A 12,601-nucleotide genomic window follows, 5' to 3' on the forward strand; every position below is an offset into this window, starting at 1 on the left:
CACACCTGTAATCCCAGAACTTTGGGAGGCCAAGGAGGGCGGATCACCTGAGGTCAGGAAGTCGAGACCAGCCAGGCCAACAAAGCAAAACCCTGTCTCTACTGAAAATACAAAAATTAGGTGTGGTGACATGCACCTGTAACCCTAGCCACTTGGGATTCTGAGGCAAGAGAATCGCTTGAACCTGGGAGGTAGAGGTTGCAGTTAGCCGAGATCATGCCACTACACTCCAGCCTGGGGGACAGAGTGCGATTTCATCTCAAAAAAAAAAAAAGAGGAAAATTTTTAACTCAATGTCCCTAGGCAGTAGCCTCCCTCTGGGACAGCCCATACCACAAGATAATCAGTTACTTTCCTGCCCTTTTAGTGTTCTATAAGTAAAATCTTTAGAATGGCTTGTATTTCTAGGTGACTAAAACAATATATATATATATATATTTTTTTTCTTCTTTTTCTTTGGACGTTTACCTGACAAGCTTCCGCTGATATCAAGTAGTTGTTTTGTTTTGTTTTTGAGACAGTCTTGCTTTGTCACTCAGGCTGGAGTGCAATGGCGTGACCTCAGCTCACTGCAGCCTCGACCTCCTAGGCTCAAGTGACCCTCCCACCTCAGCCTCTTGAGTAGCTGAGACTACAGTGCATGCACCATGCCTGGCTAATTTTTAAATTTTCTGTAGACACAGGATTTCATTATGTTGCCCAAGCTGGTCTCCAACTCCTGGGCTCAAGCAATCCTCCTGCCTGGGCCTCCCAAAGTGTTGAGATTACAGGCATTAGCCACTGCGCTTGGCCGCCCATTGCTTTAATGTAGGGCCTTTAAGATGGACAGCACCCCTCCAGTGATTAGGAGAGGCCCAAGATGGAAATAGTTTATCACTTGGCCAGGCACAGTGGCTGATGCCTGTCCCAGCATTTTGGGAGGCCGAGGCAGGAGAATCTCTTGAGTACAGGAGTTGGAGACCAGCCTGGGCAATTTCTGTAGACCCTGTGTCTACAAAAAATTTAAAAATTAGCCAGGTGTGATGGTACCTGTGTGATGGTACCCAGCTACCTGTGAGGCTGAGGCAAGAGGATCACTTGAGCCTGGAACGTCAAGGCTGCAATGGGCTGTGTTCGTGTCACTGTACATCAGCCTGGGTGACAAAGTGAGAGCCTGTCAAAAAAACCAAACCAACCAACCAAACAAACAAACAGTTTATCACTTAAAGATCCTAGGGATACACAACACTCCTGGAGGTCATACACAGGAGGTCAGAAAGAGACTTGGGGGCCAGTGCCTTTAGTGGGGTCCTGGGTGTCTCCCAAGCAGGTTTCACGTGGGGATTTTAATTGGTGGGTTTAAAGCAAGCAAGTGGCCAGGCGAGGTGACTCACGCCGGCAATCCCAGCACTTTGGGAGGCTGAGGCAGATGGATCACCTGAGGTCAGGAGTTTGAAACCAGCCTGGCCAGCATGGTGAAACCCCTGTCTCCACTAAAAATACAAAAATTAGCTGGGCGTGGTGGTGGGCGCCTGTAGTCCCAGCTACTTGGGAGGCTGAGGTAGGAAGATCACTTGAGCCTGGGAGATTGAGGCTGCAGTAAGCTGAGATTGCACCACTGCACCCCAGCCTGGTTAACAGAGACACACCCTGTCTCAAAAAACAAACAAAAAATAAAGCAAGCAGTCACGAGTTCCAGGAGGTCTTGCAGTGACTGAATGGTGGTCACTGCAGCATATCTGCACAGTCCGTGTCGGTGTGAGGGTCAGTGGGGCCTGCTGAACAGGCTGCATGTAACTGTCCCACGGGAAGGTGGCCACCAGGGGGCAGTTGTGTAAGGCAGACTTCTGGATCCACCACATTGAGGGACTGTGGGGGTCAGGGAGTAAAACTGGAAACAGTGTCAAGAGTGACTGAGTTGGCCCGGCGCTGTGGCGGCTCACGCCTGTAATCTCAGCACTTTGGGAGGCTGAGGCAGGTGGATCACCTGAGATCAGGAGTTCGAGACCAGCCCAGCCAATATAGTGAAACCCCATCTCTACTAAAAATACAAAAATTAGCCGGCATGGTGGTACATGCCTGTAATCCCAGCTACTCGGGAGGCTGAGGCAGGAGAATTGCTTGAACCTGGGAGGAGGAGGTTGCAGTGAGCCGAGATCACAGCACTGCACTCCAGCCTGGGCAACAGAGCGACACCTTGTCTCAAAAAAAAGAATGACTGAGCCCTGCTTCTGGTAGTAGAAAGTCCAACTTAAATTTCAAAAGGTTGCTGATGCAATATAAAATTATAAGAATTCACTACAAATTTTTATTTTTTTTTTTATTTTTTGAGACAGGGTGTCACTCTGTCACCCAGGCTGGAGTGCAGTGGCAGGATCTTGGCTCACTGCAACCTCCACCTCCCAGGTTCAAGCAATTCTCCTGTCTCAGCCTCCCAAGTAGCTGGGATTACAGGTGTGTGCCAAGCACAGCTAATTTTTGTATTTTTAGTAGAGATGGGGTTTCACCATGTTGGGCAGGCTGGTCTTGAACTCCAGGCCTCATGTGATCTGCTTGCCTTGGCCTCCCAAAGTGCTGGGATTATAGACTTGAGCCCACCATCACGGCCTACAAATGTATTTCTTTTTTCTTTTTTTTTTTTTTTGAGGTGAAGTCTCGCTCTGTTGCCCAGGCTGGAGTGAAGTGGCGTGATAGCTCACCACAACTTCCGCCTCCCAGGTTCAAGCGATTCTCCTGCCTCAGCCTCCGGAGTAGCTGGGACTGGAGGAGTGCACCACCACGTCTGGCTAATTTTTGTATTTTTAGTAGAAACGAGGTTTCACTATGTTGGCCAGGCTGGTCTTGCACTCCTGACTTCGTGATCTGCCCACCTCGGCCTCCCAAAGTGCTGGGGTTACAGGCATGAGCCACCGCACCCTGCTCTATAAATGTATTTCTTATTAAATTTATACTTTCAGTTTATTTCTGGGGCATCATAGATGGTCAATAATAAGATGAATCAACAAAAAGAAAGGAGGGAAGAAGTAAAAGGAGAGAGGGAGAGAGAAGAGAATGAAGGAGAAAAAAAAGTATAGAGACTGTCAGTTTTGGGGTTTTGTTTTTGTTTTTCTGTGGAGACAGGGTCTCACTCTGTCGCCCAGGCTGGAGTGCAGTGGTGTAATTATGGCTCACTGCAGCCTCATCCTCCTGGGCTCAAGCCATCCTCCTGCCTCAGCCTCCTGAGTAGCTGGGACGGCAGGCATGAGCCACAACATCTGTCTATTTTTTGTGTTTTTTGTAGAGATGAGTCTTGCTACATTGTAAAGCTGATCTTGAGTTCCTGAGCCTAACATAATGAGACCCCTATCTCTACAAAAAAATTTTAAAAATAGATGAAAACCACTTGAAGTTTTTGCAAAACAGGCCTTCCATCTCAGGGAGTAAAATTTCTCCGTTGTATTCATATGTCAGCACTTATGACCACAGTGTTAAGTATTCACTTGGGGTGGATAATCCTGGCCTGCTAAATTGTTAACTCTCTAGGAATGCTTACAAGATAAAGAATGGTGTGGAAATCATTGCCTCGGGTTCCAGCTCTGAATGTAATCTCACAGCTGTCATGAACTCTGGTAGGGTATTTCCCAGCTGTTAAAGAGGACAGCAGGGCCGGGCGCGGTGGCTCACACCTGTAATCCCAGCACTTTGGGAGGCTGAGGTGGGCGGATCTCTTGAGGCCAAGAGTTTGAGACCAGCCTGGGCAACATAGCAAAACCCAGTCTCTACAAAAAATACAAAAATTAGCTAGGCATGGTGCCTGTAATCCCAGCTATTTGGGAGGCTGAGGCAAGAGAATCACTTGAACCTGGGAGGCAGAGGTTGCAGAGCTCAGATCGTACCACTGTACTCCAGCCCCTAGTGACAGAGCGAGACATCATCTCAAAAAAAAAAAAAAAAAAAAAAAAGGACAGCAGTTTCTATACTGCTGACCTTAGGACTGTGAGAATCACATGAGGAGACATGAAAACACCTTGCAAAATGTGAAAATAAGCACTGTGACTCATGGTTAGCTTTTCTGAAGCTGCTCATAAAGATTCTGAGGGTCGTAGGGTCAAAAGCCATCAGGTTCGTGTTACCGCTTCCTGAGGCCAATCTCTGAAATCTGCCGTTCTCTTGTGGCCTTGCCCTTGGGAGCAGCAGCCCCAGTGGGCCTCCCTGGGTGCCATGGAGACAGACACACTTGTCTCCAGTAGAAGAGAGAGAAATGGAAGAATCATTAAACCAGAAGTTAGGCCTGCATGCAGTGGCTCACACTTACAATCCCAACACTTTTGAAGGCTGAGAACAGAGGATCGTTTGAGGCCAGGAGTTCAAGACCAGCCTGGACAACACAGCAAGACCCCCATCTCCACAAAAAATTTAAATATTAGCCAGGTGTGGTGGTGTGTACCTGTGCTCCCAGTTAGGAGGTCAAAGCAGGAGGTCCGCTTGAGCCCAGGAGTTCCAGGCTGCAATGAGCTATAATCTTACCACTGTACTCCTGCCTGACCGACAGAGCGAGACCCTGTCTCAACAAAAAAATAAAAATAAAAAATAAGCAGCAGTTAAACCAGGAGAGAATGGAGTGGGTGGGGGCATAAAGTCATTTTTTTTAAAGCATATAAAAGCTTTAAAGGACTTTTATTGTTTCAACTTAATACCCTGAAAAATTTCTGCTCTTGGCTTCATGATCCCAATTCTTAGCTCTTTCTGTTTACGTAAGCGGTGTTCATAATCAGAATGAACAGTGGCGTCACACGGACAATCAGCCATGCCTTTCTGAGTCCATCCTAGTGTAGGCATGTGCGTAACTCCTGGGAGAGCTGTTCCGTAGCTGTTTCCAGTGAGTCCAGAATTCAAAACGTATGAAAGGCAGTTCTTGCATCATTTTAAACTCACTCCTCTAACACAACAAAGCAGGGATTGTCTGAGACGGCAGCTTTTGGGCAGTTTGCTGAGAGCTGGGCAGCCTGTGGGACCAGCCCCTCTTATAAAGGGTCCCATGCGGCCATCAGTATTTCTCGGAGGATCAGATCCCTCTGAGCCAAATTCATGTCCATCTTATGTTCAGGCCACAGCCCCATGGATGGGCTCTGAAACCACCTTTGCATGCTTGTGAAAGATGGACCAGCAAAGAAAAATGAGAACCCAGGAGGCGGAGGTTGCAGTGAGCCGAGATCGTGCCACTGCACTTCAGCCTGGATGACAGAGCGAGACTCTGTCTCAAAAAACAACAACAACAACAACAACAAAAACAAAACCCCCAGACACACACACACAAATGAAACCACATTTGCAAAAACTCTAACAAGTGAGATGTAATTTAACCACCCCCCAATCTTGCCTTTAGCCTTCAAACTGCCCTTAATCATAGCTGGGCTTGGACGAAGCAAAACTGGGAGACATTTAGTTTATAGCTTAAATGATAATAGCTTGGCCGGGTGTGGTGTCTCACACTTGTAATCCCAGCACTTTGGGAGGCCGAGGCGGGAGGATCACGAGGTCAGGAGTTCGAGACCAGCTTGACCAACATGGTGAAACTCCGTCTCTACTAAAAATACAGAAAAAAATTAGCTGGGCGTGGTGGCACATGCCTGTAATCCCAGCTACTCAGGAGGCTGTGGCAGGAGAATCACTTGAACCCAGGAGGCGGAGGTTGCAGTGAGGCAAGATTGCGCCACTGCACTCCACCCTGGGTGACAGAGCGAGACTCGTCTCAAAAAAAAAGAAAAAAAAGATAACAGCCCTTCCCCAAAACTCAACTACCTTCATAAAGCTAATGAGAGACCACCAGGCAAGGAGGATGAGAGAAGCCTAAATTCTGCCAAGGTGTACACATCAACACCATTTCCAGTTATTATTCCAGAGGGCAGGAACAAGATTTGCAATTCCCCGTTACTCCTGCGGGTTACATCACCACTGTAGAACCTAAGATTGGCCTTTTGAGATGTCTTTTCAGATTTTCGCATTTCTTTTTTTCTTTTTTTTTGAGACAGAGTTTCACTCTGTCGCCCGGGCTGGAGTGCAGTGGTGTGATCTCTCCGCTCACTGCAGCCTCTGCCCCCTGGAGTTTTTCAAGTGATTCTCCTGCCTCAGCCACCCAAGTACCTGGGATAACAGGTGTGCTCCACCACGCCCCACTAATTTTTGTATTTTTAGTAGAGATGGAGTTTCACCGTGTTGGCCAGGCTGGTCTTCAACTCCTGATCTCAAGTGATCTGCTCGCCTCGGCCTCTCAAAGTGCTGGGATTACAGGCGTGAGCCACCGTGCCTGGCCCAGGTTTTTGCATTTCTGACCATCAGTAGCTCCACCTGGATCCGATGACCTCCCCACCCCTGCCGCCCCACCACCTCACCCCACCCCACCCCATGGCCCCAGCCAGAAGCGAATCCCCTGGCCTGCCAAAGTATCCTTGAAAAAGTCTAGCCTCCGAATTTTTGGGGTGATTGATGTAAGAATAAAACTCCGGCCTCCTGTTCGACCGGTTCTGCATGAATTTGTCTCTATTGCAATTCCCCTGTATTGAGAAATGGGCTCTCTCTGGGCCGCAGGCAAGAAGAACCCGTGTGGCAATAGCAGCTGTGACGGTCAGACAGTGAAAACCAGTGGGTGATCGGTCCTCCCACCCGTCCACCCATGGCCTGCTCCTGCCATGCACACCAGGCAGTGCAGAGGCTGATGCCGTTTGCAGCACTTTTCAAGGTCCTGGCATGCCTGGTCCTGCCCAGAGCTTGGCACTACTGAAAAGTGCAAACACCACAAAACAGTTTCTAGGAGAGCAGCCAGGAGGTATTCACAGTTGGGAACAACGGCCTCATTGTTTGGAATCTCATTTAAATGGTGCCAAACTTATTTCATGTCTCTCCTTCAGAAACTGATTTGGAGGAAATTTGATTCATCTGATTTGCTTATGTGGCTGAATAATTATTTAATTATTTGGCCAAATTTGGTTAAATGATAAATTTTTTAACTAATTCTCAATGTTAACCTCGTAGCTTTCCCTCCCCCCATTTTTCCTCCAGGGAGGGTATAGCATCTCACACATTCAAAGCATGTTCTGAAATTTCCCTTGCTTGGCTCTGCTCAAAACAAACATAAACCTGGCTTTCGAGTATTTCCAAGTCATTTATAAAAAAGAAATTGTTTATATAGGCTGTTAGGAGTTATTAATATTTAATTCATTTAGGGGAAAATGCTGGCCTTTGTGATTAGTAAAACTTGTTTTTATTTCTTTTACTTTATGTGATTTTCGAATATCTTTTTTTTTTTTTTTTTTTTTTTTTTAAGAGACGGGGTCTCACTGTCACCCAGGCTGGAGTACAATGGCAGAGTCACAGCTCACTGCAGCCTTGAACTACTGAGTTCAAGGGATCCTCCCATCTCAGCCCACCAAGTAGCTGGGACTACAGGTGCGTGCCGCCACATCCAGCTAATGTTTTTGTTTTTTGTAGAGACAGGGTCTTGCTCTGTTGTCCAGGCTGGTCTCGAATTCCTGTCCTCAAGTGATCCTCTTACCTTGTCCTCCCACAGTGCTGAGATTACAGGCCTGAGCCCAAATATCCATTTTTAATCAGTACTTTTGTTTAAGACTCTATTGTTATATTGGAGGAAAACAAAAAACAAAAAACTTTTGTAACATTTCATATATGACAAATCCCAAGAAGTAAAAAAAAGGACTTTCCAGGTCCCAGGGCTTCAGGAAGTGGGAGTGGGCTCATGGGGTGAGGACATTGTGCCCAGCACTAAGCAAAGTCTTAAGCCTGTTTCTTGCCTGGGGGCTATTTATGCTTCAACACGGTACCTGAAATATTGGGTATTCCAATATGCAAGAGGCAGAACTGAAAATTCCACAAATCCGTTCTGACATATGGATAAACTTTTATTGACATACCAAAGAGAAACCAATATTCACTGAAGGCTGCCGAATCCGTATTTCTAAGAGTAAAGGTGTTTAATTGACTCTCCACACTTAAAGCACTTTGTATGAAATATAGCTACGAATATACATAAAGAATTCAGATTACAAAACTCTCCAGGACATTGGCTGGGCGCGGTGGCCCAAGCCTGTAATCCCAGCACTTTGGGAGGCTGAGGCAGGCGGATCACAAAGTCAGGAGATCAAGACCATCCTGGCTAACACGGTCAAACCCCGTCTCTACTAAAAATACAAAAAATTAGCCGGGTGTGGTGGCGGGCGCCTGTAGTCCCAGCTACTCGGGAGGCTGAGGCAGGAGAATGGCGTGAACCTGGGAGGCAGAGCTTGCAGTGAGCCGAGACCGCGCCACTGCACTCCAGCCTGGGCAACAGAGCAAGATTCTGTCTCAAAAAAAAAAAAAAAAAAAAAAAAAACCTCTCCAGGAAATCAATAGTCATCATATAATACTGGAACTACAGTTAAAAAAAAAAAAAAAAGCAATCTTCTAGGATTCCTAACTGTAGTTTAAAGTACAGATCATTTGTACCAACTTTCTATAGCAAGTTGTAATAGGCAATTGTAAGCAAACAGTATCAATCTGTATAACTTGTAAAAATTCATCTGAAGTTGTTTGGAGCTGTACGACAATGGATGTTATTCTTCCAGTTCTCCCAGCAGCTCTACAAAATCAGTGATATACCATTTGGCGTTATCCTTGACTTGTTGCCTGATCACATTTCCTCCAAATCCAATGAAAGCATCCTAAGAAGGAAGAAAAGAGAGAGAAATGATTTTTATTTTTATTTATTTATTTATTTTTTGGAGTCTCGCTCTGTCACCCAGGCTGGAGTGCAGTGACACAATCTCCACTCACTGCAACCTCTGCCTCCTGGGTTCAAGTGATTCTCATGCCTCAGCCTCCTGAGTAGCTGTGACTCCAGGTGTGCCCCACCTCGCCTGGCTACTTTTTTTTATTTTTTGTAGGGTCTTGCTATGTTGCCAGGCTGCTCTCAACCTCCTCCTGCCTCAGCTTCCAAAGTGCTGGGATTACAGGTATGCTCCACTGCACCCATCTAATTTTGTCATTCCTTTTTTGTTTCCTGAGACAGAGTCTCACCCTGTCACCCAGGCTGGAGTGCAGTGGCACCGTCATGGCTCACTGCAGCCTTGAACTTCTGGGCTCAAGTGATCATCCTGCCTCAGCCTCCTGAGTAGCCGGGATGACAGGTGCACACCACAATCCCTGAATAATTTTTTAGAGACAGAGTTTTGCCACGTTGCTCAGCTGGTCTTGAACCTCTGTGCTTAAGCAATCCTCCCGCCTCAGCCTCCCAAAGTGCTGGGATCACAGGTGTGAGCCACCGCTCCTGGCTGATTTTGTCATTTCTTGAAAATGAGATTGGGAGCTCCCTGAGAAATCTCTTCATTTTACTTTTATGTATTCCTCATTAAACTAGTAGCCCAATGTTCACTACTTAGACAACCCCAACACTGGTTATAAATTATCTAAGCTAACAGTAAAAAGACTCAAAGGCGGCTGGGTGTGGTAGCTCATGCCTGTAATCCAGCACTTTAGGAGGCTGAGGTGGGTGGATCACCTGAGGTCAGGAGTTTGACACTAGCCTGGCCAACATGGTGAAACCCTGTCTCTAATTTTTTTGTATTTTTGTAGAGACGGGGTTTCACCGTGTTGCCCAGGCCGGTCTCAAACTCCTGGCCTCAGGTGATCCACCTGCCTCAGCCTCCCAAAATGCTGGGATTACAGGCGTGAGCCACTGCGCCTGGCCACACTATATTTTTGGTGTAGTTTTTCTTACGTTAGAATGACATGGCAAAGGCAAAGCCCTATGTGAAATGGACACATTTGATATTTATGACACTTGCTATATAGCATTTGATTATATATATACACACATATACTATATATGTATATATATACACACATATATGTATATGTGTATGTATAATTTATATACACACATATATATACATATGTGTGTATATATTTATATACACACACATATATATACATATATGTGTATGTGTATACACACACACACACACACACACATATATATATATATATATATAGCATTGATTTTAAAATGCTTAGAAATAAAATCCCTGGCCGGGCATGTTGGCTCACACCTGTAATCCCAGCACTCTGGCAGGCCAAGGCAGGAAGATCACTTAAGCCAGGAGTTCAAGATTAGCCTGGGCAACATAGTGAGACCTCATCTCTACAAAACATAAACAAAATTAGATAGGTGTGGTGGCACGTGCCTGCAGTCCCAGCTACTCAGGAGGCTGAGATGGGAAGATCGCTTGGTCTGGGACGTTGAGGCTGCAATGAGCTGAGATTGCACCACTGCACTCCGGCCTGGGTGACAGAGCAAGAACCTGTCTCAAAAAATAAATAAAACCTCTGCTAGTCTCAGAAAATGACATTAATTCAGAGGAATAAAACGCTGTTGTGGTGTGGGATGCAGTGGCACACACCTGTAATCCCAGCTACCAAGGAGGCTGAGGCGGGAGGATCATTTGAGCCCAGAAGTTCAGGGCTGTGATAAGCTATGATCGCAACACTGCACTCCAGCCTGGGCAACATAGCAAGACCCTGTCTCCAAAAAATAAAAATAAATAAGTAAATAAAAACAAAATGCTCTGATATGTTACAGGTAAATCATATAATCTCTGCAAGCCTCAGTTCCCCTATCAGTAAGAAGAACACAACATTTGGCCAGGCATGGTGGTTCATACCTGTGATACCAGCACTTTGGGAGGCCAAAGCAGGGGAGATCGCTTGAGCTCAGGAATTTGAGACCAGCCTGGGAAATATAGCATAACTCTGCCTCTACCAAAAACACAAAATCTTAGCTGGGTGTGGTGGAATGCGTCTGTGGTCCCAGCTACTTGGGAGGCTAAGGTGGGAGAATCACTTGAGCCCAGAGGGCGGAGGTTGCAGTGAGCTGAGAGCACACCACTGCACTCCAGCCTGGGTGACAGAGTGAGACTCTATCTAAGAAAAACAAAACAAAACATAATATTTGACTTCACAGGGCTGTTATGAAGATTAAATGAGGTAATGTATGAGGAGCTAGTATATAAAGCATAAAATGACGTTAAAATCTTGGTTATGAGTTGTTGATGGTATTATTTGGGGAAATGAAATCAACTTATTGAGCACACACCTAGGCTAAAAGGTGGTGCCCATCCTATGGGGATAAGGCATTGTTAAAAGTTTTAAAAGGTTTTTAGTTCCTTATTCACAACTTTTCTTGGGTTTGCACAAAGTTGACAAAACAAGATGGAATGTGTTTTTATTACTTCATTTTTATCTTGTAATGAGAGTTGTTTTTGTTTAACTCCTGTTTTAAATCTTATGTAGTTCGAAATCAGCTGTTTTTATTTTATTTTATTTATTTATTTTGTAGAGATGGGGTCTCACTATGTTGACCAGGCTGGTCTCAAACTCCTGTGCTCAAGCCATCTTCCTGCCTCGACCTCCCAAAGTGTTGGGAATATAGGATGCATCAGCTGTCTAAAACAAAAGCACGGCCGGGCACGGTGGCTCATGCCTGTAATCCCAGCACTTTGGGAGGCCGAAGCAGGCAGATCACCTGAGGTCAGGAGTTCGAGACCAGCCTGGCCAACGTGGTGAAACATCGTCTCTACTAAAAATACAAAACTTAGCTGGCATGGTGGCGTGTGCCTGTAATCCCAGCTACTTGGGAGGCTGAGACACAAGAATGGTTTGAACCCAGGAGGCGGATATTGCAGTAAGCTGAGCTCACGCCACTGCACTCCAACCTGGGCAACAAGAGCGAAACTCCATCTCAAAAAAAATAAAGAAATAATAAATAAATAAATAAAACAAAAGTACAACCTGAAAAAAAATTAGCACCCTTAATACATACAGCAGGAGGACAGGCTTCCATATCTGTGGCACCATCTCCAATCATGATTATTTTCTTAAAACGAAATTTTTCCTTTAAAAGTTTAATCACTTTTCCTTTTCCACCAGATTCAGCTGTTGGCTGCATCTCATCAAAACCTGCATATTCACCTTAAAAGAGAAATAAAAATAGGGTTAAAGACCCAGAGAAGTATCTGACCAATGCCAGCTTTCTGCATAGATGTTATCTTCACTTAAATGTCACTGAGAAGGCTAAAAATGGCCGTCGGTAAAGTCAGACAGCCTGGAGCTCCACACCTGTTCCTGGGAATAAACAAGCTTTGCTTTGCTTTTATTTCCTTTTATGATTATGATTATGATTATAGAAATGGGGTCTTGGTATGTTGCCCAGGTTGGTCTGGAACTCCTAGGCTCATGTGATCCTCCTGCCTCAGCCTCCCAAAGTGCTGGGATTACAGGTGTGAGCCATCACACCTAGCCAACCTTTGCTTTTAAATTATAACTATCAATTGTAGAGATGGCTCTATTAGGTCATAAATAAATTAGGTGAATTTTGTTGTATCCTTTAAGCTTCCAGTAATTCTCAAACCTTGTTGAGGTGGCAGAACACCATAAAATAGTAGTATCAAATTAATTAATTAATTAATTTATTTTTGAGACAGTGTCTCACTCTGTTGCCCAGGCTGGAGTGCAATGGTGTGATCTCGGCTCACTGCAATATCCGCCTCCCAGGTTCAAACCATTCTCGTGTCTCAGCCTCCCAAGTAGCTGGGAT

At 45.5% G+C, this 12,601-nt stretch overlaps 1 protein-coding gene across 10 annotated transcripts in view; it reads right to left on the minus strand.

Moving 5' to 3' along the window:
* Window positions 1-7,853: 7,853 nt before the first annotated feature.
* Window positions 7,854-12,601, minus strand: part of LOC103784930 (phosphoserine phosphatase) — a 40,275-nt gene continuing 35,527 nt past the window's right edge. For all 10 annotated transcript variants that reach the window (XM_034964178.3, XM_055115980.2, XM_055115979.2 and 7 more), the window contains 2 exons: window positions 11,828-11,976; window positions 7,854-8,672 (listed from right to left, as the gene is read on the minus strand). In XM_034964178.3, coding sequence (XP_034820069.1) covers window positions 8,565-8,672; window positions 11,828-11,976 — 257 coding nt within the window. In that variant the 3' untranslated portion in view covers window positions 7,854-8,564. The remainder of the gene's footprint in view (window positions 8,673-11,827; window positions 11,977-12,601) is intronic.

The sequence above is a fragment of the Pan paniscus genome, chromosome 6 (assembly GCF_029289425.2).
Source record: "Pan paniscus chromosome 6, NHGRI_mPanPan1-v2.0_pri, whole genome shotgun sequence".
NCBI lineage: Eukaryota > Metazoa > Chordata > Mammalia > Primates > Hominidae > Pan > Pan paniscus.